This window comes from Miniopterus schreibersii (genome assembly GCF_964146895.1).
Source record: "Miniopterus schreibersii genome assembly, chromosome: 16".
In the NCBI taxonomy this organism is placed as follows: Eukaryota; Metazoa; Chordata; class Mammalia; order Chiroptera; family Miniopteridae; genus Miniopterus; species Miniopterus schreibersii.
In genome coordinates, this window is record NC_138116.1 from 22,948,675 (window position 1) to 22,976,424 (window position 27,750).

At 43.8% G+C, this 27,750-nt stretch overlaps 1 protein-coding gene across 3 annotated transcripts in view; it reads right to left on the bottom strand.

Annotated features, from left to right (window-relative positions):
• Positions 1-954: 954 nt before the first annotated feature.
• STAT3 (signal transducer and activator of transcription 3) overlaps positions 955-27,750 on the bottom strand; it is a 55,017-nt gene continuing 28,221 nt past the window's right edge. Inside the window, exons 2-25 of one of the 3 annotated variants that reach the window (XR_014000511.1) lie at positions 26,655-26,805; positions 25,651-25,795; positions 24,717-24,815; positions 21,500-21,595; positions 21,248-21,329; positions 20,957-21,051; positions 20,644-20,795; positions 18,461-18,619; positions 18,224-18,316; positions 17,312-17,371; positions 13,576-13,605; positions 13,382-13,475; positions 13,230-13,277; positions 11,106-11,189; positions 10,309-10,407; positions 10,037-10,172; positions 9,103-9,155; positions 8,773-8,867; positions 8,516-8,655; positions 7,803-8,015; positions 4,258-4,300; positions 3,856-3,968; positions 2,594-2,996; positions 955-2,149 (exon numbers count right to left, since the gene is read on the bottom strand). Coding sequence is in view for 2 of the 3 variants with exons in the window: in XM_081161590.1 (XP_081017716.1) it covers positions 2,941-2,996; positions 3,856-3,968; positions 4,258-4,300; positions 7,803-8,015; positions 8,516-8,655; positions 8,773-8,867; positions 9,103-9,155; positions 10,037-10,172; positions 10,309-10,407; positions 11,106-11,189; positions 13,230-13,277; positions 13,382-13,475; positions 13,576-13,605; positions 17,312-17,371; positions 18,224-18,316; positions 18,461-18,619; positions 20,644-20,795; positions 20,957-21,051; positions 21,248-21,329; positions 21,500-21,595; positions 24,717-24,815; positions 25,651-25,795; positions 26,655-26,782 (2,313 nt within the window). In the remaining variant the exon portion in view is untranslated. Of the gene's footprint in view, positions 2,997-3,855; positions 3,969-4,257; positions 4,301-7,802; positions 8,016-8,515; positions 8,656-8,772; positions 8,868-9,102; positions 9,156-10,036; positions 10,173-10,308; positions 10,408-11,105; positions 11,190-13,229; positions 13,278-13,381; positions 13,476-13,575; positions 13,606-17,311; positions 17,372-18,223; positions 18,317-18,460; positions 18,620-20,643; positions 20,796-20,956; positions 21,052-21,247; positions 21,330-21,499; positions 21,596-24,716; positions 24,816-25,650; positions 25,796-26,654; positions 26,806-27,750 lie in introns of all 3 variants that reach the window. The other 2 variants (XM_081161590.1, XM_081161591.1) reach the window with 2 other exon arrangements.

The window sequence follows — 27,750 nt, forward strand, 5'->3', positions numbered from 1 at the left end:
GGCCAGGGTCACTAGGGAGACTCACAACAGTCCCTCTGCCCAGAGACCAGCAGGTGGCACCATCCCACTGCCACTATGTTCTCTCAAATGGCTGGCGTGAGATCAGGAGGGAGGCTGGTCAGAGAGCAGGGGAGGATGGTCTCCCCAAGGTCCAAGGACTGTCACTGGGGCCCTCAGGGGAAGGAGGGAGCAAGGCTCTGCTGACGAGATTTCTTCAGAGCTCAAAGCAAGGGAAGAGGGGCTGGCAGCCAGCCCCAGGAGGTGCAGGGGCCCAGAGCAGGGTGCTGGGGGTGGGTGGTGAGGGAAGCAGCCGCCAGCCCCGCCTGAGCAAAGTAATCTCGCTTCCATCTCTGCAGGGGAAGGAGGCTCATATCTCATACTCCTGCTCAGATAGGCTCCGTGGGACTCGACACAAGGGGAGGGGGTGGGAGTGCCGAGTGGGCGCCCATGTCTGTGAATTATCACCACTGACTGCCGAGCAGAGAAGCAGCCAGTTAGGTGTTTAGTTCGACCCCACTGAGTGAATGAAGAGAAAGTGATAATGGAACAACTGTGTAAGGGGAGGCCTTGGGGGTGGGGTGGGAGTGTCTCTGTCCCAACCCCCCTAGGTAGCTTATCAGACCCCAGACAGGAGGCCCAAGGTTGCAAAGGCCCCTGGAGGGAGAGAGGAAGGAAGAGAGAGGGGAGGCCTCCACTCTGACACCTTTGTGTGAAGGAGTATCACCCCTGGCTCCTCGTGTGACCCCTTATTAACACAAGTTGGGGAGGGTTGCTCGGTGCCCCAGAAGTGGGCCTGGGTCAACTCAGGAATAAGAAGCCAAGGTATCCAGGCCAAGAGCAGGGGCCACCACCCCCTCTCCAGACTCAGGCTCAACCTGTGTATAAGGCCCCCTCAGAACTGAAGCAGGGAAAGGGGAACCCCCACCAGCCAGAGACAGAGCTGCCACACTATCAGACAGATCCTATATATTTTTATTTTTGGAAGTTAAAGTAGGTACAGCAATATACAAAAAACAAAACCCCACAATAATATAAATTTTTACACTATGAAGTATACATTGGAATTTGATGCAGTGGCCAGGACAGCAGCTTAAAACCACTGTAGAAGTAGGTTAAGCGATGGATGGGAACCCCTCGGCCGGGCTGGGGTCGGGCGGGGGCAGACAGTGGAGAGAAAGCGGGCAGGTCCTGGAGGACTCGGTTCTTTAAGGGAGTGGCCAGACCAAGTCTGGGCTCCTCTCAGAACTTTGCTACAATCATGGTTAAGCCCAGATACAAATGCTGCCTCAAAGCCCTGAACTTTACAGTGTCTGCTCCAGAGGAGTCCGGATCCTCGCCCCAGGTCCTCTGATCTAAATCTTCTCTCATTTTATGAGTCAAGCTTATTATATGAACAAGAGTGTTGCTGAGAAGGGAGAGCTCTGTACAACCTGTCAACCATTTCTAGGCAGAAGGACAGGGGTGGCCAAGGGCACCCGTTCGTCTTGGAGAGAAGGTCCTCATCCCCTTAATTCAGAAGCTGGCTAATTGGGGTATAACAAACAGCATTCCATAGAAACTCTGGTCAGCCCGACGAGGTGGTTTTGGACCACCTGCTGGAGCCATGCCTCTGGGCCAGAGGAGGCCCCAATACCAAAAACCACCTCTCATGCTCCTAAGGTTCCAAAGTACACATTAGATTCGCCCTGTCCTGCCTCATCTGTGGGGCCTCAATGGGAAGGAGAGAGTCACCAGTGTTAGGGGGAGGCTGGGTGCAAACTCCCTCGTACAGGGACAGTTTATCAGTAAGCCTTTGTCCCTGGGTTAGCCAAGTCATTACAGGTGCAGTGGGCAATCACCAAGAAACTGGATAAGAACCACCTTCCCTGAGCTCAACCAGACCCTTGGTTGGGGCCCCACACTCTGAGTAATGTTCAACTTGTGACTCTCTCCTCCTTACTCCAGGAGGTCCTGAGACCAGGAGTCCTAAAGTAAACAGGACAAGGGACCTTTGGACGCTGCAAGGAGCCAGGCCACAAGAGGGGTCAGGTGGACTGGGGGGAGGAGAGAGAATCATCCCATTTCTTTTAAGGCACCCACAGAACCACCCAGGCTCTGAAACAGGAGCGCAAGTCCAAGAGGAAAGGGAGGACAGGTTATAAGCACCCCTCTGCCAGCCTCACCTACTAACGGCCAATACATAGAAGGGAAAATAAAAACTCTGCTTATAAAAAGAAGTCTAGAATGTTTAGATTCTCCTTCAACTTTCCTATTTCAAAACCAAGCCACAGCTCCAGATGTCTTTTAGGGGCTGGATCTGAAGCCCGTTTCAGGGTTTATATAAAGTATCAGCCTGAAGAAAGCTGAACGCCTAAAGCACCAAGGAGGCTATGAACTGAGTTTTCTTAAATACAGAAGAAGGCTATGCTGATACAGTGTTTTTGCCCTTTAATTATTATTATTTTTTTTAATTTAAAAAGAAATCTAGGGGCTCTGAAAGTCCTATCTTTTATTTGGATGTTAGCAAGGTTAAAAGTGCAATGCCAGGGGTATGCAGCTAGAGGCAGCCTGTGGCATTAGCTTACAGAAATAGGCAGAGGGATGCTGCTGGCACCAGGAGGCACTTGTCTAACAACAAGCTGCTGAGACAGGAGGGCAGGGGAGCAAAAACACACATTTCCTTTTTCTCCCTCTTGCCACCCCTTCCACATCCCCTGATCATAGTCTCAGAGAACGCTTTCTTATTTGCATTTAGATAAAAGCATGTCGCCCACATTCATTCATTTCTCTATTTGAAAAAAGTGCCCAGATTGCTCAAAGATAGCAGAAGTAGGAGATAAAAACAAATCTGGAACCACAGAGTTAGGAGTTCAGATGCTCTGGGGTTTGGCTGTTTAGGGGGTGGTGGAACACAAATAGGTGCCTCCATCATCTCTCTCCGCAGCTTCGGTCCTTGGCGCCTCACATTGGGGAGGTAGCGCACTCTGAGGTCAGCTCCATGTCGAATGTGAGGGACTCTGGAGGGACAGACAGGGAGAGTTGGTCAGTCACCTGAGCCCTTCAGCTGGCAGGGCTCACACCCCTAACCCTTCAGGGGACAGAGGCTCAGGCCACCTCTGCCACCCAGTCTCCTGCCCCTTATGGCCAAGACAGGGTTGGATAACCCAGATTCACTCTCCTCCCTACAGGGTCTTGCCCTCTGGAAGGGTACAGTCCCCTTCCTACCTTAACTCATTCCCAACTCTATGTGTTTAAAGATCTAGGGCTGCCCTGTGGCAGCCTGGAGCCACAGGTGGTTAGTCTAAAGTGAGAGGAGCTGTAGCTGCAAAACACCCAGCAGATTTCAAAGACTCAGTGCAAAAAATCTCACTCATGCCTGGCTGGTGTGGTTCAGTGGTTGAGCGTCGACCCATGAACCTGGAGGTCACGGTTCGATTCCCGGTGAGGTCAGGGCACATTCCCAGGTTTCGGGCTCGATCCCCAGTAGGGAGTATGCAGGAGGCAGCCCATTGATGATTCTCTCTCATCATTGATGTTTCTATCTCTTTCTCCCTCTCCCTTCCTCTCTCTGAAATCAATAAAAACATATTTGAAAAAACAAACAAAAAAAACATACCTCACTCATTTTCTCTTACATGTTGAAATAATAGTATTTTGGACTTATTGGGCTAAATAGAAAATTTAAAATTAACCTCACCTGTTTCTTTTCCCTGTTTCTAATGTGGCTACTGGGAAATTTACACTTACACATGTGGTGTGGCCCATTTCTGCTGGAGAACGCCGCTCTAGAGCCCCTTCTACAGTCCATGTGACCAGCTCCTGGCTCCGCACACGGGACATCACACAAGGGGGACCGACTCCCCTCCAAATACTCACCAAACTGCCCTCCTGCTGAGGGTTCAGCACCTTCACCATTATTTCCAAACTGCATCAATGAATCTAAAGTGCGGGGGGACATCGGCAGGTCAATGGTATTGCTGCAGGTCGTTCTGTAGGAAATGGGGAGCAGCGGGAGGGGAGAGGGCCGGGTTGACAAGACACAATGGATAAAAAAAAAAAAAAAAAGAACAAAACACACACACACAAGCCATCAAACTCTGGTCTCCAACAGAAAAATAAAAGCTCAAGCTTTTTAAACACACAGGGTCACTTTGAGTACTAAACACAGCCCAGGGCCTTCCAACCCTTTGCAGGGTAACTCTCACCCAGTGTCCCATTCCCGGGGAGTAACTGAGGACATTAGAAATGAAGGCAAACTCAGGAAAGGAAGCCACTTACGGTGTCACACAGATAAACTTGGTCTTCAGGTAGGGGGCAGCACCTGGGAAGAGGAAAGGGGGGCTTATTGATTGTGACCCCACTCTTGGTTCAGGGCAAGAGGAAGCCAGCTGCCTTGCCGGGGATGACCTGAAACTCCCTCTACCCTTGAGCAGACATGGCTTTGAACCTCTGTCTCCCTCACTGTACACTATCTGATGTTCTAGGCGTTTGCAGCTTGAAAGGAATATCCATGAAGTTTTCCTTAACTACAGACTTTTCAGCACACCCTTGTCCCACCTGAGCCCAGATAAATGCCAGCCTCGTATCCATTCTCTCCCTGGACTGTGGACACACTTAACTGCCCGGATGTGGTCTAAGGCAAGTGTGCTGGCCGGTCATATTGCTCGGATGACTTCTCTACGTGCAGGAGCAGAGCTTACGCAGTCTGGACACCCTGTTCAGATACCAACGCCCCTGAGTCTTTAAGAGAATGCGAAGCCTCTAATGCTGCGGCTCCAAGGTGAGGGTTATACCTCCTACTCCTATTGGCACTGATCTGCCTCTCTGACATTTTTAGATGAGGGTATCAGTAACCTTCCAGTTGGATAACTACATCCCACAAAAGCAGCCTCTCTAGAAAAGGAAGATGTTTGTGGTGCAGTACAATGGACTCTGGACTAGAAAACAGGAGGCCTGAGTATCTTCACTAGCGAAGAACTTGGGGCAAGGCACTTAATTTCTCATGTGTAAAATAAATGGGAAGGGGAAGAAGGGGTGCCCATCTCTGTCATTTCTAATTCTTTTCTATAGTTAGACATGTAAGAATTGGAATAAGTGCATTTTAGGTGTAATGCTTACACCAAGAGGTCAAGGAACCTTGGAGACACTGGCATGAAATTGGGGGGATTCAGGTGAACAGATCATGTAGGAGGCACGGGGTAGGGTGGGGTGGGTTGAGAAGCACATTTATAAAGCTGGGAGGGGCTTATATAGAAACTGAGGAGTCGGAAAGTATAATGATAATCTGCAAAAGGGCATTCCCAAGGGCTCCTTAGATCCCTGCTGTGCATTTGTTTTTGGCCAAGAAATAGATTCATTCAGTGCAGAATCCAAAGAAGCTACTGAGGCAGGGTTCTGGTGCCTTAGAAATTCATTGGCCCAGATCTGAGGGGAGCTGACACCCCAGATAGAAAAGGATTTCATTCCCTAGTAGTCAAGGTAGCTGAGAAAAATAGCTTCAGCCTGAGATGGAACCACAGAAGCACAGGAGAGCTAAGACCAAAATCTGATTTATGGCTCAATACAAGGTTGTAAACGTATTTTATCCAATTTACAAGGTAAAGGATTTGTCCTTTCTAAGAGGGACCTTCCCTCAAAGCCACAAGGAAATATGGGGGCTTATGGAGAAGTAAGGAGAAGGGAAGAGTCCTAGGAAGACCATCTATCTCTGGGGAGATAGTAACACCTTTGTGACTGGAGTAGAAAGGAAATGGCCACAGACCCATCTCCCTGAGGACACCCATTTTAACACAGGGGCTCCATACACATCCTGCCCACCCTTATATGTCCCCTTGACCCCATCTCCAGGCTCACAGCACATGGAGCCCCTCCCTGCACACTGCTTACACTCGCCTCCCAGGAGGCAGGCAAAGCACTCAAGTAATTATTTCCTTTTTTGCAATTGGCATCTTGCCCCTGAGGAAACACTGATGTCTCCAAGCGGGAAAGGACCTTGCCTCCCTGGCACACAGGAAGGGTGGGTGGTAATGGAGGGCACAGCCTCAAACTGGGAACTTGGATCTTGAAAGCATAATTAGTTGAAGGACCAGCACATGGACCCAATTGTCCTCTGCAGAAGGAACAAAGAGCAGTGTGGCAGGGCTTGATAAACAGATCTCCCAACTGAAGCACAATGTGGAAAGAGAGATAAGTAGCAGACAGGAAGTGAGAGTTATACTCTTCTAGAATATGAACAAAACCCAAACCAGAACAAGGGGGTAAGGAAAGTCAACTGTCAAGCAGCTAAAATTTCAGCTCCAAGAAATTCTTCAGAGGGAATTCCTATGAAAAAGCTGGAGGGAATCTGTGTGAGCTATTTGTACAAAAACTATATTTTCAAAATCACCTGGGGCAGGGCAGCTAACCTCAAAGGATCACTTTAAGCCACTGTTGGCTCCATGATTAAGAAAAGTGAAACAGCCCAGCCGGGCGTGGCTCAGCAGTTGAGCATCAACCTAGGATCCAGGCAATCAGGGTTCGATTCCCAGTCAGGGCACATGCCCGGGTTGTGGGCTGCAGCCGATCAATGACTCTCATCATTGATGTTTCTATCTCTCTCTCTCCCTCTCCCTTCCTCACTCTGAAATCAATAAAGATATGTTTAAAAAAAAAAAAGAAAGAAAAGTGAAACAGCCCAGCCAGAGTGGCTCAGCGGTTGAGCATCGACCTAGGATCCAGGAGATTGCAGTTCGATTCCTGGTCAGGGCACGTGCCTGGGTTGTGGGCTCGATCCCCCAATAGGGGGCGTGCAGGAGGCAGCTGATCAATGACTCTCTCATCATTGATGTTTCTATCTCTCTCCCTCTCCTTTCTTCTCTCTGAAATCAATAAAGACCTATGAAAGAAAGAAAGAAAGAAAGAAAGAAAGAAAGAAAGAAAGAAAGAAAGAAAGAAAGAAAGAAAGAAAGAAAGAAAGAAAGAAAGAAAGAAAGAAAGAAAGGAAAGAAAGGAAAGAAAGGAAAGAAAGGAAAGAAGGAAAGAAAGAAAGAAAGAAAGAAAGAAAGAAAGAAAGAAAGAAAGAAAGAAAGAAAGAAAGAAAGAAAGAAAGAAAGAAAGAAAGAAAGAAAGAAAGAAAGAAAGAAAGAAAGAAAGAAAGAAAGAAAGAAAGGTGAAATAAAAACAAAACTGGCAAGTCATAGATTCTTCATCAGGATCTAGACAGAGAACTCAGAGAACCGAAAGCAGCAAACACTGATGGGAACAGACCAGAAGGGCTCTGCCCCTGCACATTAAAAAAAACACCTTATTTTCAATAGCTACACACCCTAAACACCAATTCCACACCCCTCCCACCAGTTACCATCTTGCCTTTCAATCACCGCTCTCCCCGACTCTGCTTTCAAACCATGTTCCGATGCTGCTAACACTCATTTCCTCCAGAAAGCCTTTCTTCATCCCACTCGACACTGCTTACGTTGTTCAGTGGTGGGGAAAGGAAACACACTAGACTGAAGTCTGGGTCACAGACCTTCCAGCCTCTACTACGTGAGAAGTGCTCTGCTGGCTGGGCATCCTGTGACTAAAGCATTCTGTCCTTGCTTTCTCTTTGCACTGTTTTGGGAGTGTATGGGGAGTGGGGGTGCTCTCTGGGGGCAGAGACTAGTGACTCTGAGTCCTCTCCTCTCTCTAACACACTAGCCACCCCAAAAGCACTCACTACGAAGTTCTTTCCCTTAAAGAGGAATAAAGATCACTGGTTCCTCGGGCATTCACCTGTCCTCCAAGGATCCTGTAAGTTCCCACTTTTCCCCAGAATTAAATGCCTGACGTGGAAAATCAACAACTACCTGGGTCAGCCTCAGGATGTTCCTGGCTCTCTGGCCGACAATACTTTCCGAACGCCTCCTCTTTAGGAATGTCGGGGTAGAGATAGACCAGTGGAGACACCAGGATATTGGTAGCATCCATGATCTTATAGCCCATGATGATTTCCGCGAACGACATGTTGTTCAGCTGCTGCTTGGTATATGGTTCCACTGACTGGATCTGGGTCTTACCTGTCATGGGATACAGGAAGGGAAGATAATGGAGCCTATGGCTAGATAATCTCAGAGAAAACTACCTGATTTATTTTTCCTTGAGAAGAAAAGACTTAGGCCAACCTAGCACTTGAGACCCTGAATCCTGCCCCTGGCACTGTGGATACATTCAACACGCTTCAGGAGAAGCTATCCAGCTGGGTCACATATAACACACTTGAATAACTACTTGCATAAGATATATTAGCAAGGTAGGTAAAAAAGGAGATAAAGAATAAAACTTAAATTACAAATTTTCTAGGCAAATATTAGCCCCTGGAGCAAGCAAAACGAAATTGGCAAACTAATCCTTCAGCTGGAAGAATTTAGAGAAAAGAAGTCACCCAAGTGTGTTTTACAAGGCGCAAGCAGGGGGTGCAAGGCCACCTCTGCCCACTAGGGGGCAGTAGGTGCTTGAAGCTGGCAGCAGCCAAGGCCGCAGCAGCTATGGAAGGAGCCCAGGGAGCAGCCAAGCTTACCGCTGATGTCCTTCTCCACCCAAGTGAAGGTGACGCCTCCTTCTTTGCTGCTTTCACTGAATCTAAGCAGGAAGGTGCCTGGGGGCTTGGTGCTCAAGATGGCCCTCTCTCTTTCCTTGCTGATAAAGCCCATTATGTACCTGAAGCCAAAGAGGAACAACAAGGTTTGGGCTGAAGGGGCCCCGCCATTGGCCTGCTGAGACAGCAGGTGACTTGTTACACCAGTGTAACTGCCAGACACAAGAGTGTTAACCTACCCTTCATTCCAAAGGGCCAGAATGTACTTTTTCACAAGGTCAATGATATTGTCCAGCCAGACCCAGAAGGAGAAGCCCTTGCCAGCCATGTTTTCCTGGAGAAAAGAATTATGGAAAAGCTAAGTCTACTACCATCCCAGCTTTTTCCTCCCTAGGGGCTCAGTGCCACCAACATCCTCAGGCCCATCGCCCCTCCAGCAGGTTCTACTGGCCTCTGGACTGATTCTAGGGCCTCAGGCCCAGCGCCCTCCAAGACAACAGTGCAGGTGAGCATCACCTCCCACACCTATTCCCAAGAGGTGATGGCAAGGAGTTATCAAAATTGCTTACTTTGCAAAATTTAGCCCATGTGATCTGACACCCTGAATAGTTCACACCAGGTCCTAAAAGGGAAAAAGAATAAATAGTATAATTTCCAGCTTTAAATGAAGATGTTATTTCTTTTTTTTAATCTATTGATTTTAGAGAGAGAGGAAGAGAGAGAGAGAAACATCAATCTGTTGTCCCACCCATTCATGCATTCATTAGTTGACTCCTATACTCACCCTGACCAGGGGTTGAACCCATAACCCAAGTGTATTGGGACAACGCTCCCCAAACAACTGAGCCACCAGGGCAAGATCTTACTTCTTAAAACAGAACACAACTCATATACATCTGTCCTACAATGAGCCATGAAACCATTGGTTTTCATGTATTTGAAGGTTGCTGGCATGTGCGTGCACACACACACACACACACACAACCTCATCATTGGACCCCCTCCTCCCTGAGTTGTTGTTTAGCCCAGCAGAGGTGGTAGGTGATGTACCAAATCCCCCCTGCTTTCCTCTAGCCTTGTGTGGTGGCCTGGGGACCAGCAGCATACTAATAAGCTGACACCTGGGGGGTCACAGGGCCACATTTAGTGGCAACACAGGACAAAGCTATTTATAGCCTGGGTAGCACATAAAATATTCTACTAAGATTTTTAAAAACAAACCTACAGTTTATTGAAAAAATGGACAGGAATGTCAAGCCTATAGCTACATTTTCTAACATGCACTGGGAGGGTAAGGGAGATGCCACCGAAAGAAAAGAAATCTGCCTTCCACCTTGTAAGAATGATCACCAGGAGGCAAACTTCCTCCGCACCTAACTTCCCCACCTGCAGGAGCACATATTTCCTGGCCCTGGCACAGAGCCTTGCTCAGTAAACTTTCCTAAATGAAGGCCAGGATCCTTTTCTGAGGAGAGCAGGAGGGATTAGAGGCAAAATGCTGACCTAGGAGTTTCTCTGCCAGTGTAGTCAACTGCTCGATGCTCAACCCTCGCTTCGTGGTGGAAGAGAACTGCCAGCTCAGCACCTCGGCCACCTGATCCCAGGTTCCAATTGGGGGCTTCGTGAAAAAGTTCACGTTCTATTGAAAATAACACATTTGTTCATTTAGATGACAGGGCGGTGCTCGAGGACCTGCACAAGGTACCACAACCACCTCTGGGCAGTGAGGAGTCAGAAGAGAAGGCAGGTTTCCTTCCAGAGGACAAGGCACTAACCTTGGGGTTGTTGGTCAGCATGTTATACCACAGGATGGATGCCCAGGCATTTGGCATCTGACAGATGTTGGAAATCACCACCACTGGCAAGGAGTGGGTCTGTGGAGTAAGTGGGAGATGAATTAGGTGGGGTGGGGGTAGAAGGCCTCATGGCTTCAAAAATCTCTTCACCAATATCTCCTGGGGTTCGGAATAAAAGGCCATGCAGTAAACCATGCCCACTGCCACAAGAGTAGGAAGAATGCTGGCCACAGGCCACAGGACTCAGGATGTTGTCTGACCATAACCAGGAACCTGTAAAACCTGACTTGCTCAAAGCTGGACTCACAGTCCACAGATTTTTAAGAATAGAAGCTGTATCTGCCATTAAACAGAGAGGTCCCAGAAACCAAAGACTAGGATTCCTGCTTTTTCAGGGGTATCTTTAATTTAAAGATCAAGAAAGTTAGGAAAAGAGAATGCAGAGGCCATGATTTTCTGTATACTAAAAACATTGGCTGTTTAAAGACTGTTTCGCCCAAACTTGAGAAATTAGCTACCATCAATTTCTAAACACAGGTTTTCCTATCAAGTTTTCTTAAAGCTGAATATACAGATATCTTCTAAGCACTCAAGCAAGACTATACTCTCAGACGGGATATTAAAGATTTTTTTTTTTTTTTGAGAAAAATAAGCAAAAATGAACACAGTGCCTTACAGTCATCACTCCACCTTCTATAGCAAAAATCCCAACTAGGAGTTCTCGTCTGGAATCACCCCTGTGTGCTGTGCTGTCCCCATTCTGTGGTGGAACTCACCTCTAGGTCAATCTTGAGGCCTTGGTGATACACCTCAGTCTCAAAGGTGATCAGGTGCAGCTCCTCGGTCACAATCAGGGAGGCCTACAATATCAAGAAGGACACTCGGTACTAACAGCCACGGTTCAGGGGAGTAACATGCCACAACCATGCTGCACGAAGGTGGCCACGAACAAACTGCCAGGGCCACAACTCTATGCATATGCTCTCTTTAACACTAAGACTCTCCAATGCTTCGATCCTCAACCTGATCTTTTACTGAGTTTTATAATATTAAAGAGATCCAATAGGTCATTTATAAAATGGGTAAGGCACAAAGAATATCAAAACAATGAATGCCTGTGTACCCGTCACCCAGTTTAAGGAAAAGGCCATTACCACTGAGATTTTCCAGGTGTCCTTCCCCAATCCTATCCCTGTCCCTCCCTACACTCCGCTGTAACTGCTCTTTTGTCTTTTAGGTTTATAATTTCCTAGCTTTTCTTTATGGTTTGGCCATAGTTATATCTCTAAACAGTGTACATGTTGTTTAGTTTTAGATGTTTGTGAACCTTATACATATGGAATCATACCCTATGTATTCTTTGGTGACTCATTTATCGCACCCTTGTGGTTGTGTGCATCAGTAATTTGTTCATTTTCACTGTTGTGTAGTATTCCGTGATATGACCACACCACAAATCATTTACCCATCCAAGTGTGACAGATATTTATGAGTTGTATTCAGGGTTTATCATCAGTCAGCTGTGACATTTGTACATGCCTCCTGGTACACATGTGCAAAGGTTCCTCTATTGTTAAATCCCAGGAGTGGCACTGCTGGTTTATAAGGTATGTTCATTTTATAATGCCAAATTGTTTTCCAAAGGCACTCTAACAATTTATACTCCCACTAGCAGTACAGCAACCTTATTTTGAACAAGAGTTACCAATAAATTCTAAGAACTTGAATTCCAATTCATTTTTAAAATATTCCTTTTCTGATTAAAAAAGTAATATGTGCTCAGTTTAAAATGCAAATATTACAGAGATAGTACAGAGTAGCATCAGATACTAATCGCAGCACAAATAGATAAGCACTGCTCAGTGTATACTCCTTTAGAATTTTTTAATGCATACATGAACATGCAATAAAGTGTCATCTATTTTTTAAATGAATATACTAATATACTACTTGGAATATTTTGCATCATGATTTTTTCTAAACAAACATGCCACATACATTTTTCCATAACATTTCACATAAACTACTTCACTCTTTACTGTCAAGCATTATAAATTCAATTCATTTTTGGTTTTTTTTAAGGCCTGCTAAGTTTTAGAGAAAAGAAAAATGGCTTGGGGACAAATATCAGAAAAAGAACAGGGTGTCATAATTTCTTTAAAAGATTAAAAACTAATTTTGGTTACATTTACCTATTTTTTCTTTAAAGTTTATTCTTGACACTAAGAATCCAATCATCTGAATCAATGGGAGGCAGAGAGGAAATAAGGGGGATAAAGAACAGATAGGTTTTTCTCTTTTCCTTTTTAAACCTGTTTAACTCAGATTTGTTACAACCTTCTATCCCACCTCAGTGAGAAAAGCAAGTCATCAAAAATGGAGCCAAGCCCGGCTGGCATGGCTCAGCGGTTGAGCGTCAACCTAGGATCCAGGAGACTGAGATTTGATTCTAGTCGGGGCACGTGCCTGGGTTGCGGGCTCGATCCCCAGTGGGGGGTGCGCAGGAGGCAGCCAATCAATGACTCTCTCATCATTGATGTTTCTATCTCTCTCTCCCTCTCCCTTTCTCTCTCTGAAATCAATAAAGATATACTTAAAAAAGAAAAAAAAGAAAGAAAAAAATGGAGCCAGGCACTGTCAGCTGGCAGAAGCTGGAAGAGAACTTTGGAAAGCCCCAGGCCAGGTGGCAGGCTTCTTTCCTACTAAATGGGTGTGGGTAACCCAGCAAGGGACTTTCCACTCCTACTTAATGGAGTGCTAACTCCTGGGACAATCAAGGAAATGCTCCAAGCCAGAGGACTCAGGCAGATGAGACTTCTGATGTATCTCTAATTCTGGGCCCTTTTTCTCTCCCCCTCAAAGAAAACCTCCCAGCTGGCTTTCAACCCAAAAAAACTTACGTCACAATTGGCTCGGCCCCCATTACCACATCTTTGCTCTCTCAGGGTCTGTAAAAAAAGCAAAGAGCACCTCTGTCAGGTGAGGCTGTCCCCTACCCTCTCCCTCCGCCAGAGGCCCTTGGAGGAGGGGGGACCAGGTTTCTCCTGCGTACCAAGTGTTTGAATTCTGCAGAGAGGCTGCCATTGTTGGATTCTTCCATGTTCATGACTTTTGTGTTTGTGCCCAGAATGTTAAATTTCCTGGATCTGAATCACAGGAGAAAAAACAAGCACATAAGTGACTGAGTGACCAGAGGACAAAGTTAGAATAAAACAGAACAAAAGTAAGCCTATCGGCTGAACTCACCCTCTGAGAGCTGCTACATCCCCAGAGTCTCTGTTAAAAACACAAAGCAGTGTTAATAAAACAGGCCCCCTGTTTCTTCAAAAAATCTACTTTAAACACCTGTAATTTCCTCTGATAGAAAAACTGCTTTGCTGCTGGGAATTTCTATAAACTATTCAATTGCATTTTATATGTGAAATATAACAACCCTGTACATGCTTAAGTAGTAGACAGACAGTTGCCTTCCCAATATCAGCTGCCCCTTCCTAACAGAACTTTGATTCTGCTCATGTACCCTCCCTTTCTATCTGCACCTCCAGGGCATCCTGACCATGAGGACCATCAGAGTGCAGCACGCCCACAGTGCAGTGGTCCAGAGGGATGGGGACACGACCTACATGGTCATAATCAGGCTGGGAAGGAATTCATCTCAGGTAGGATTTATATTCCATAGCTTCAGCAGAACATGAGAAAGGAAGCATGCGGCTTTAATACAAGCAACTATGTTGCAATCCAGAAGGGAACCTTGCAATGCAGGTGATGCCTATGATGACAGAGAAGGGACAAAAGACTCTGGGTCCCTGATGCCATCAGTGAGTCACTGATCTCACCATCAGGAACTTGCCCTAACTCTGCATTTCCAGTTATACTGGGTAGCAGGCTTTCTTATTATTTAAGTCACACTGGATTTCCTGTAAAGGTTTACTGTTACCTGCAATTCAGAGCATCACACTTAATATGCTATTCCCAGTGTGTTCACTGTCCTTTAATTCTATGTTTTTTAATATATAGTATTTTTATATAGTCACATTTCTTGGTCTTTTCCTTTTTTATTATTTTATACTGTTTAAAAGTCCTTCTCCATTGCTACATATTCACTTACATTCTTAGAATAATAGCCACTATTTACTAAATAGTGCATTCCAAGTGGGCTTACAGAAGAAAATTGATCAATTTCTAAACCATTCACAAGATATATTTCCATATATTGCATTTTAGAACTTAAGAGTCCTCATTATCAGGAAAGTCTCCCTGTCTAACCTATGTTTCTTTTTTTAAAAAAAAAACACATTGTTTTTTGTATTACAACTTTGATGTATAATTGACGAACAAGAAACTGTATTACTTAAAGTGTACAATTTGATACGGTTTGATATATGTATATATACTATATACACTTGTGAAAACATCAGACCAATCAAGATAATGAATATATCTATCATTACCAAAGTTTCCTCATACCATTTGCAATCCATTCCCTAATCCCACACTCCACCCCACCCCTGTCCTCAGGCAACCAGTGATTTGCTTTTAGTCACTACTGTGATTCATTTGTATTTCTAGAATTTCACATAAATGGAAACACACAGTAAGTATTCTTTTTTCTTGGCCTGGATTATTTCACTCATGGACTCTTGTGTACAACCCTTTTTGTGGACATATGTTTTTATTTCTCTTTGTTTAATACCAAGTCGTGGAAAGCTTGGGTCATAGGGTAGGTGGATATTTAAATTTTTAGGAGACTGACTATTTTCCAAAGTGGTTCTACCATTTTACTACAATCACATTATACATTCTTCTATGCTTTTAAGATACTTTTGTTTTAAACATGTAAATACATCTGGAATTTACTCTCATGAACAGTAAAAAATAAAACTAACTCCTCACTTGAATCCCCCAATACCAAGTTGTGTCAAAACCACTTACTGATTAATGCATCCTTTCCTCACTGATTTGAGATACCATTTAAAACATACATTAATTCCTTATATATAAATCTGAAGTCTATTTCTGGACTTAGAATTTTGTTTCAATGATCAATTTATTCCTATACTAGTAACATACTCATTTAATAACTGAAACTTTATAATACACTTTAATATCTAGTAGGGCAGCTTCTCATACTACCCCCCATTATTATTATTATTTTAAATATATCTTTATTGATTTCAGAGAGAGAAAGGGAGAGGGAGAGAGAGAGACAGAAACATCAATGATGAGAGTCCTCATTGATCAGCTGCCTCCTGCATGCCCCCAACTGGGGATCGAGCCCACAACCCAGCCATGTGCCCTGACTGGGAATTGAACCCCGATCTCCTGGATCCTAGGTCGATGCTCAATCGCTGAGCCACCCCTGGCCAGGCCCCATTATTTTTAAAAGATGTTTTTGAAAGTAGAATGGTGGTTGCCAGGAGCTAGGATAAGAAGAAAATGGGAATTTGTTGTGCAATGAATATAGTTTTGATTTTGCAAGATGAAAAGGATCTGTTTACAACAATGTGAAAACACTCAACAATACTGAACTATATACACTTAAAAATAGTTAATTTTGCCTGGCTAGGCGTGGCTGAGCAGTTGAGCATCGACCTAGGATCCAGGAGATCAGGGTTCAATTCCCAGTCAGGGCACATGCCCGGGTTGCGGGCTCGATCCCCAGTTGGGGGTGTGCAGGAGGCAGCCAATCATCGTTGATGTTTCTCTCTCTTTCTCTCTCTGAAATCAATAAAGACTTTTTTTTTAAAGTTAATTTTTTTACCATAATTAAAAATAAAATAAATTCTTTTAAAAAAACTATCTGTGCTTATTTTTTTCCATCTAAAATGCAACCTGAAAAGCAAGTCAAGAGTTTTTAAAAATCTCATAGGAAAAATCCTATTTGCATTTTGGTTGGTGTTGTATTAACTGAAAAGAATCAACATCTTTATAATAAAATTAGAAGTCTATAATTCAGGAATATGATTTGTCTCATCACTTTTTACAATATCCCTTCCTCACTAAAATGTCATGTTTTCTTCAAATAGATCTTAAAGATTTCGTTTAAGCTTATCACAATATAGTTTTATTTTTTTTGCTTATTGCGAGATCATTTTTTAATTATAATTTCTAACTGGTTAATGCTAATATATAAAGTTATTAATTTTTGTTTACTAATTTTTTAAACCTACTGCCTTCCTCAAGTCCCTTATTTCATTAGTAATTATTTTCCAGTTCATTCTGATGAAATGTCCAGATAAATAATTATATTACCTAAAAACGAGAAAACATTTTCTCTTTTCTAATCTCTCAAAGGGTAAGTTAATTTAAAGTTTTTCATTTGTTAATCCTTATCTGAGGATATTTTTTCCATTGTTTTTTAAAGAGAGTAAAAGGGAGGGAGGGAGGGAGGGAGGGAGGGAGGGAGGGAGGGAGGGAGGGAGGGAGGGAGGGAGGGAGGGAGAAACATCCATGTGGGAGAGACACATCGACCGGCTGCCTCCTGCACGGGCGGGAAGCGAACCTGCAACTCAGGCACATGCCTTTGGCTACAAATTGAACCCTCGACCGTTCGGCATGCAGGCTGACGCTCTAATCACTGAGCCACCGGCCAGGGCTGCATTTTAATTTTTGAAAGGTATTGTCAAATTTTGAAAATTATTCCATCATGGTAAAGTGTAGAACAACTTAAAAACTCCATTTTCCCCATATAGTCTCAGTTTTATATAATATAAATAAATTACATTTACAAGTAAAAAATTAAAGAAAAAGAGGGACTCCAAGTCACATTAGCAATCACAACTCAAATCTGTACCGCTAGCTCTGTGGTTTTGTTCAGGCACGTAAATGACAGTGCACTACAAGTCCTATGAAAACTTTTGTTCAAAAAAGCAAAGATCTCTGAATGGAGATAAGTCTCTTAAGTTCACATGATATCTGTCAAAGTTCTCATTTCTCTGTCGTTTGAAAAAGAGAAAAAAGAGCTAAGATAAGGAGTACTTACTTGTCAATGCACACTTTAATTTTAAGCTGATAATTTAACTCGGGGAATTTGACCAGCAATCTATTTAAAAAGAAAAGAAAAGTTCCTGAGCAAAACACACACACACACACACACACACACACACACAAAGTCAGTAGGCTCCCCTAGCAACTTCTAGCTAAAGAAATATAAAATTCATAACTCTCCAGTTCTAGGAGGTGAATATGTAAATGACAATCTGCAATTCCTCTTCCTGCCAGTACCATCTTTGATCTTAAGTTAAGCATTACCCCTTTAGTCAAAAGGTACTGAAAAAAAGCCTAAGGACTAAGAACTTGGACAAAGTTATAAGATTCAAAGGACAATAAAAGCCATTTCATAAAAAATATTACAGGAATACATGCTCTACAGCTGGTTTTCTTTCTATTAAACCTGAAACCCAACACCAGTCCAAATTTCTAAGGGGGGAAATTTCACTGCAGAAGGGCAAACCCCAGCATACCTGTCTGACTTGAGTGTGAAAGTAACACTCCACCCTGCGGGCCCGCCACCCACCTGCCCTGTGGTCACCCTTAGCTTCTATATCACTAAGCATTACTTTTTCCTTTAAAATCCTCAGGGAAAAGTAGGCTCAAATAACAGAAAACGATGGGTATTACTTTGCCCTTTTGCAGGGCAGAAGGAGACACCGTGGTCTCAGACTGTAGGACTGGAATCATAGGAACATGCCCCAGTAACCTCAAAAAGATGACCGTTCCTTAGCTTTTGACAGCCGAAACAAAGAGCAAGGCGCTATGACACCAATAAATTCCATACCCGCCACAGTACCGCCTGTGAGCCCTGTGAGGAACAACCCTGGCCACCAACTCTGCTCTCGTCCTAAGAACGTCTCTCAACAAAATAGCTACCCAAAGTGGACGTGCGGTGGCCCACCTGACTTTCGTAGTAAACTGGACGCCGGTCTTGATGACTAACGGCCGGTCGGGATGCATGGGCATGCAGGGCTGCCGCTCGACCACGAAGGCACTGAAAGAGAAAGGGCGGCAGTTCCCACGCTGGGCCCTGGGCCAGTCCGCACCCCGTGCCTCTGAAGTGAGCCAATCTCCCGTTTAAGGAGGCAACTTGGGGGGTGGGGGGCGATGAGGGGAAGGGACAAGGATTCTAAGTTACCTTTTCATTAAGTTTCTAAAGAGCTCCACAATTCTCTCCTCCAGCATTGGCCGGTGCTGTACAATTGGGTCCCCTTTGTAGGAAACTTTTTGCTGCAACTCCTCCAGTTTCTTAATTTGTTGGCGGGTCTGAAGTTGAGATTCTGCTAATGAGGTTATCCTGACAATAAAATAAGAAAGCTACCAGTTACCTAAGGGAGGGTACATGGGTAAATGAGAGGGGCAAGGGAATACCACAGAGATAAACACTACTACGCAGCCCCCTAAAATAAAAAAGGGGGGCTTTTTTATCGTGGTAAAATATACGTAACATGAACTTTACCATTTGTGCGTGTACAATTCAGCGGCATTAAATAAGAAAAGGGGGGTTTTATTATTCATTAAATAAAGAAAAGGGGAATTCATTTTGCCTTTTTAAAATAGTCCCTTCCTAAAATTTTACATTTCAAACAGGGAGCCAGGCACAGAGGAAGAAGTGTCACTACTTATTCTAGGAGGAGATATTTAGCAGTTACCATGGGAAAGTGACAAGTAATCGAACCCACACATGGAGAACATGAAATATGGAATTTCGCACACACTTTTTTATCCTAACTTATCCTTGTACCAAAATGCGAGGACTAGGGAAACATAGGAGGTAAAAACACCCTGAGAAGATGGGTTGAGTTAGCTCTGCCATTCACTATCTGCAAGCTTGGCCAAATCCCTTCGCCATTGTGGGGTTTAATGAACCCTTGCGTGAGAGAAGGTGTTGAACTGCATGATCCCCATGAGCTCTTTCAACATCAGTTTTCAGTGGATCACAGGATAGGACATGACATTATGTTTCAAAATATTGTAACATGCACAAAGAAAAAGTGGACAGGGGAGACAAAGACTGATTAAGTCTGTCCCCAAGGATAGAAAATATTAGTGTCTCTCCTACCACTAGTTTAGTAAAGACTAAAAGGCCTCAAAGAGAGAAAGTGAAAGACACTGGGAGAGGGGGCAGGGATGGGACAGGACAGCTGATGGGACAGGACAGCTGATGGGACTTCTGAGTTCCTGACTCCCTTCTGGCACTTACATTCTCCTATTCTCAGAACTTCAGTTTTTTGGTTCCCTCATCAGAAAGCATTTAAAACTGCTTTCAGTAAATTAATGAAACTCAGGGTTAGTGAGGATATGAACAAACAGGCATTCTCACTCTAGAGTTACCCTAAATTTCCAATCTCATGACCTGTGTATCTGGGTTCCCCATATAAGTTTCTCCTGGTTTATTTAGCTAGTGCAACCCATTCATTATTGGGCCATGCATATCAGGGGTGCTCATAAAGATGTGCTAGATGAATGTGTAAGAGAGCAGACTATAGAAGAGCATATAAAGAACAATTCTACTCATGTGAAAACGTTCAGATTTCTACCTTTATGTGTATTTAATAATCGCTGTCTAGAGTGATGGTCACCAGCATCTTAACTGTAGGTAACTGAATAATTCAATGTTAAAATACTTTTCTTCTCTTTATTAATTTTCTGGATTTGAACTTTATTCCCTTATAAAGAGTTTGTGTCATTTTAGATTATTAAAGTAACTAAAGCTTAACATTTAGTCTGGCCCTGACCAGTATGGCCAAGCTGGTTGGAGTATTGTCCCATATACCAAAAGGTGGCGGGTTCAATTCCCAGTCAGGGCACATACCCAGGTTGCAGGTTCGATCCCCAGTCAGGGTGTGTGCAGGGGGCAATAGATCAGTGTTTCTCTCTCTCTCCCCCCATCCCTTCCTCTCTAAAATCAATTAAAAAACAAACACAAAAAAAACTTGTTTAAAATTTAGTGCATTAAATAGTTAAACCAAAAGCTTTATTTAAATTATAAAACAGGTTTAAAATACAGTAATATAAATATTTTTATTTTAAAAACTATCCAAATAAAGTGAAAGCTTTAACTCTTAGAGCTAAATTTGACTATGTAAAAGTCCCCACCTTTGAGATATAATACCAACTCTTTGGGCCTGCAGTTATGACCATAATTTAGCACAGCTTTCTAGAAGGAAAGGAAAAACTTCTCTTTCATCTTTTACCAGTTTTCTAGACAAAAAGTCCCCACCTTTGAATTACAGTACCAACTCTTTGGGCCTGCAGTTATGACCATAATTTAGCACAGCTTTCTAGAAGGAAAGGAAAAACTTCTCTTTCATCTTTTACCAGTTTTCTAGACGATCTAAGCAGATGTTGGGAGGGCCTCCAATGCAAGCAATCTGTTGTCGCCTCTTCCAGTCAGCCAGCTCCTCGTCCGTGAGAGTTTTCTGCACATACTCCATAGCTGACAAAAGCCCTGCCAGCTCACTCACGATGCTCTGGTTGGAAACCAAAACAAAGTCAGAAAACATTTCCATCTCTAACCACACGCTGTGGTCAAGTCCAGAGAAGGAACTTGGAAACCAGGCAGGTTCTGCCACGAGATGCCGAGATCCCTTAGTGAGTGAGACATGCAGGGGGAGTTGTCCCACACTCTTACTCGCCGCATCTGGTCCAGCGCAGTTAGCATCTGTTCTAGCTGCTGCATCTTCTGCCTGGTCACTGACTGGTTGTTTCCATTCAGATCTTGCATGTCTATGGAGGAAGGAAAAACTCTTTGACCTGAGGGAACACTCCTATGCTTAGTAACTAGGTTCCCTCAAGCAACAACAGTCCTTAAGGACGCCCACCCCCAAAGTCTGAACACAGTCAAGACAAGTAAGTCCTGAAACTCAAGTAACACAAACTCACTTTCTACAGGAGATTTTTAACGTCTCTAATATTCACTTGCCTCCTTGACTCTTGAGGGTTTTATAGTTGAAATCAAAGTCATCCTGGAGGTTCTCCACCACTTTCATTTTCTGTTCTAGATCCTGTTAAAACAAGCAAACAAATAAACAGAAGTAGAAAATATTTCCTTGGGGAGAGAGAAAAGAAAGTCTCCGAGAAGAATGAAAACAAGGCCAAAAACCTCAAAAGATACAGGCAGAACCCACAGGCAATATCCCCAAGAAAAGGGTTATTGTCCCCGGACCTGCTTTACCTGTACTCGCTTGCGAACATCCTGCAGGTGCTGCTCCAGCATCTGCTGCTTCTCTGTTACCACAGCAGCTGTGGGGTGGTTGGCCTGGCCCCCTTGCTGCCAAAAAAGGGCAGTTGACACACAAGTGAATGCAGGAAATACGGGGAGAAAAATACCTCTGTCCAATCTTCATCCCACTCCACTGCCCTTCCAGTTTGGCCTGAGACGCTGCTGCCATTGTGAGGGGAAGGGTGACCGAGGCAGCGTGCCAGGCATTGTAAGGAGCAGCTCAGCAGGGGCCGCCACTCTCCAGCGCTGTCGGTATGGTGTCTAGGAAGCTCTCGCATGTTTTACCTGTGTCCTTGGCCTTTTACCTCTAGGTCACACTATAAACCTACTCTGTGTATTGCACTAGGAGACCACATGCTGAGCTAAAACATGGTCCCTATCTTCTAAAAACTTATTCTAGGTAAGTATGTAAAAAACTTCAGAACAACTTATGACAGCAGATTTTAGATGCCTCTTTAAATGTATGTCGTGTCCAATACATTTCTGTGGTATAGTAAATAACCATTTTGTCTTGGGGTGAAATGCTGTATCAAGAGATAGTATCTTAGGGTAGTAGAGGAGGCTGGTACCTTCAAACAGTCAAATAGCACATGAAATTTAGAAATGATAAGTTTTGTCAAAGTAATAGGATATAGCTTGTGATAAAATAAATTTTAAAAGACCATGTAAAAGCTGTGGTACTGGTATAGGGCAGAGATACCAATCAATGGAACAGAATTGAGAGTCCAGGAAAAATATTATATACCCAGTGCTCCAAGTTAGAAATTCCCAACTGTCTTTGATTTCAGAGTCACCAAATCCTCCTGGCTCTGTATTCTATAATCTCAAATCGATCTCTATTTGCCACCGGCTCAGTTTCAACCCCAACTATTGATCTTTTTGCCTCTAATCTCTCACTTCCAATCTGATCTGTACACTGCTATCAGAAGTCTCCCAAATAGATCTAAACATGCCAGTTTTAGAGGGAACCATTCTCTCCCTGTCCTATGGTCCCTACCCAAGCCCACAGAATTCAAACTTCCCTCAGAAGTTTTGAGAAGGCCCAGCCAGGCGTGGCTCAGCGGTTGAGCGTTGACCTAGGATCCAGGTGATTGGGGATCGATTCCCGGTCAGGGCACATGCCCGGGTTGTGGGCTCGATCCCCAGTTGGGGGCGTGCGGGAGGCAGCCGATCAATGACTCTCTCATCATTGATGTTTCTCTCTCTCTCCCCCGCCTTTCTTCTCTCTGAAATCAATAAAGATATATATTTTTTTTAAAAAAAGAAGTTTTGAGAAGGCTACCTCCACCCCTACTTATTCTCTTCATAGGGGGAGACTCATCTGATTGGTGACATTGAGAGAAAGACTACACACAGAGGTCTTCAAGGAACCCGGCACTCAAGCTGGTGCCTCCTCCCACTCTTGTCTTCCTGGGGCACACTGGGGCAGGAGTGAGGGCCTGGTCTCTAGAAGCAGTTCTAGAGGCCCATCTCGGGGTTCAGTGGGTGTGAGTCTATGGTCTCTGAAGCTCCATATGGATGGTGGAGGAAGTGCTGCTCTATAAACCCAATCTCTCCACCCCAAGATCTAACTCAGGGGGCAGGCATCATATGGTTACCCACCTAGGCCATGCTTTCCAGTCTTGTTTTACCAACAATACAGCCGATATTTTAATCAATATTCAACTCCCATGTCTACTTCTCAATTGGTACTGTGCTTACAGGGGGAAAATAGATGTGATTAACTATCATCTCCAGAAACCTGTCTCTAATACCTTTGTAAATTATGGTCTCCCACTGCTTCCAAGTATAAACATCTCAGCCCAGCACAGATGTTTCACACTATCTCATAACAACTTAAACCTTCCTTTCCTGTGCTTCAATCACCCCAAACCACCCACTCTTCCCCCGATACAGCATGTTTTCACACTCTGCTTCCCCACACACTGTCCACTCAGCCAGGCACACCTGCACCCATTCACCTTCAAACTCTGCGAAGTTTCTGCCCAAGCACACCTGCACCCATTCACCTTCGAACTCTGCAAAGTTTTGCTCTCCCGGGTAACATTATTCAACTTCCCTAGGCAAAATGACTCACATCCTCCTGTACGTTTTTCTCACATTGAGTGTCTGTGCACCTATAATCCCAACTAGACCAAAAGCCCTGGTAGCAGAGATCATGTCTACACGTCCTCCTGTCTCCCTGTGCTACACCCTTAAGACACTTAAGAATATGCCAGACGATGTAAACAGAGAAAATAACGGTGAGGCCTGGGTTGAGGCCTCAGATATCCAACTGGTAGCTCTATGTCAGGGGCTACAGACTTTCTAAGGGCAAAGTGGTAAATATTGTTGGCTTTGTGGGTAAGATAGTCCCCGCCACAAGTACTCAGTCCTGCCCTTGCAATACAAAAGCAGCCACAGACGATGCGCACAGTAATGTGTGTGGCTGTGTTCTAAAATAACTTTACTTATAAAAACAGCCTAGAAATCTATCATAGAGAAACCAAAGCATAAATATATAAAGATATAGAGAGAGACACCACAGTAGTATTTATAATGGGGAAAAAACAATGAAGTGGATGTCTACTGAAGGGGGAATAACTGAATAAATTACAGCAATGCTACATCACAGACTATATATAACGCAGCGAATGAAAAAATGAGTTAGCTTTATATTACTTGCCTTAGAAAGCTTTACATGATAGAATATTAAATGAAGAAAGCAAGATGAAGGGAAGTAAACCTCTTTAAATATAATGTGTGTGCATGCTTTATATAGTTTATATGAGCCTGGAAAAGGTGTGAAGGGATATATACCAGACTGTTTGGAGAAAGGTGTGAAGGGATATATACCAGACTGTTAATGTTGGTTTCCTGGGAAGAAACAATAGAGAGAGGGAGTGATAATTCAGATGTTTTTTAAAAAACTTTCTTTCTTGTACTTTTCTGTAAAGTTTTAATTAAAAACAACAACAACAACAAAAAACGGGGAAGAATGCATTATGTACTCAGGGGGAAAAATAAAGTTATTTGCGTTGATAAAATTAAAAAACCCCAAACACCCAGTTAACACCCACTTCTAACCTGGAGGGCAGGGTACACCCTACCGGCCCAATACGCAAGCGCATTATGATTCACAGGAAGGGAAGCGCATCTTCAACAGCACTATGTTTATTCCCAGGCTCACCTGGGCTGCGGTGGCTGCAGTCTGGAGGAGGCGCGACTCTTCCCAAAGGCACCGGGCCACAATTCGGGCAATCTCCATGGGCTTCTCAAGATACCTGCTCTGTAAGTAGGAAAGGAGAATGAAAAGTGGCAATAGGCTAAGCAGAGGTGGCCTCAACTTTGCTGACTTAAAGCTAAATTCCTCATAAACTGAGCGTTACAGGTACTGCATGAAACAATAGAACAAAGGCCTCAATGCCCGGCTACAATCCGAGGGAGCTGAAGGGGAGAAGAGAAGAAAGGCAGTCATGATGAGCTGCACTGCTGAGAGAGAAGGCACATCTGACTGTTTGGACAGTCTTAACCTGGTCTCGTAGGGAGGTGACACACTTTGTCCAGGAGCACCCAATTATGGACAAACCTTTAACATTTAAAAGTAAGAGTTGCCTGGCCAGAGTAGCTCAGTTAGTTGAGGGTTGTCCTGTGCACCAGAGGGTTGTTGGTTCTATTCTCAGTCAGGGAACATACCTAGGTTTCAGGTTCAATCCCCAGTCAGGGCATGTAGGGAATGCAACCAGTCTCTCTCCCTGTCTCTCCCTATCTCTCTCTCTCTCTCTCTCTCCCCCCCCCCCTTCCTCTCTCTAAGCATATCCTTGGGTAAGGATTAATACATAAATAAGTAAATAAAAGTCATCTTCTATGAGGAGACCTGGTTGCATCACATTATTAACATGTTAATGTAATATTAACATAACAATCACGCTATTGCTTCAACGGACTAAAGAAGTAAATTTCAGGTAATGATGCTCATGGGTAAGTATAGAGATTTGAGAAAGGGCTAATTACTTCTCCTTTTATTTAAAGTACAAGATAGGTTCTCATTATTTAGCCAACTGAGAAGAGACTCCGTCCAGGAAAGAAATCTAAAACCCCTCTGGCTCGGTTACTCCTCACACCTGAAGGAACTGCTTGATCCTTCGCAGGTTGTGCTGGTAGAGGACATTTGATTCTTGTAGGAAGCGGCTGTACTGCTGGTCAATCTCACCCAGGAGATTATGAAACACCAAAGTGGCATGTGATTCTTTGCTGGCTGCGTAAGCCCTAGGAAAAGGAAGAATAATAAAGAATGATTCTGAAATCTACACATACACAAGTCCCCATCAGGGAGGAAAAAAACATGGCAAACCCAATACTTTAGCCCACTCATCATTTTAGATTTATCTTGCTCAGTAACGATAAACATCAGCAATTTAATAATTACAAACAATTATTCTAGATATAAAATATTTGAGTGGGCTGATATGCTGTTTTGCTTTAAATTCTCAGTCAACTCTGTGGTCAGATTATTAGTGGCAAATAAGCAACCCCAGGGTAGGATGGCCTATCTCCAACAGCTCTGAATCACTTCCCCGGCACTTCGCCAAATTCGGGAAAAGCTAGGTTATAGGCCTGAATTAAACCAAAATTAATAGGTGAATCTGAATACCTTAGAATGAAAGAAGTAGTTGTTGGAATTCTGTGCCATTATCTCCTCTATGAACAAGTCTATTTCTCTTACTCTGTGTCTCTCTCCTTTAATTAAAGGGGAATGAGAAGCAGGACCCAAACTTACACCTATGACAGAATTCTCATTCAGACAAAAAAATATCTGTAGCACATCTCTGAAGTGGCAGAGCACACAGAGAATCTCTCCAAGTCAGTAAGATCCAAATCAGTCCTGAAAACATCTACCAGCAAGCAGGCTGACTGACGTGCCAAAAGTCAGTTGCCGGTGTGTGCTTCTAATATAGAAAAGGTTTATACCAACTAAGAGCACCTCTTTATCTCCTGGTCTCTTTTACCCCACCACCTGTGCCCACATGTTTTCAATGAAATGGCACAGAGTTAAGCTAGCGCAGATCATGCTTCTTGATGCAAACCAAAACCTAACAATTTGGGGAGTTTCTCAAGAAGGACTTACCAATCTTGACTCTCAATCCAAGGGGCCAGGAACTGCCGCAGCTCCATCGGAAAGCTGTCACTGTACAGCTGATGAAGCTGCTCCAGGTACCGTGTGTCAAGCTGCTGTAGCTGATTCCATTGGGCCATCCTGCTGGAATCAGGGGTCCCAACTGTAAACCAAAGTGTTCATATGGTCACTACAAGCCCCAGTAGGGTAAACAATCTAGAAATACCCTATGTATTCAACACAGGTGTCAGGTCTGTGATTAGGGATAAAAGATGCTTTGGAAAGGATCCTGCATGTCTCTCCCAGTTTAGAACAACACATAATTCCAAGACTACTGGCTTAGTTGTATAAACAAGGACCTGCCTGGGATTCTCCCACTCAACGAAAAGTAATTTTGTCTTATAAATTTCTCAGTCTGGGATGAGAGAGAAGGGAAGCTAAATATCAGGCATACAACGTTGTCCTCGGGTTAATGAATACCCCACGGAAACGTTCAGGTATGGCAAACCAACCGGGCTAACCTTCAGTCCCCTTTCTAAATAGCGACACCGACCAAGTAGTCTTAAGGAGTTGTAAAAATAGCCAAAGACTAAGGAATGTACAGATCAAAGTATACTGAGATAGTTCTCTGGGATAGTGAGAATATTTAATGAAAGACTGAATACATACAAACACATACACTTAACTGGACTTCTTGATTGATTTCTTTCTCACAGCAGGCTACATGGTGTGTATTACCCTCAACAAGAAATCAGAGATCACTAGAATGCTCTTAAAATGTTTATATTAGAGCCAAGTTAAAATCTACCTCATAGGCTAAAAGCATCAGGATCTGCCTTATGTTTCTCAGGACCTGATTTGCATAGAAATCTGTATAATATGCCAATTTACGTAGATTCTACTGCAATGTGAATGTACTGAAACTCTAGACCTACCATATTGAAATATGGTAGCCACTGCCCACATGTGGCTATTAGACACTTGAAATGTGGCTGGTTCCAACTGAGATATGCTTTAAGTATAAAATACACACTGGATTTTGAAGACTTAATATAAAAAAAAAGTAAAATATCTCATTAATATTGAAATTATACTATTTTGGATATAT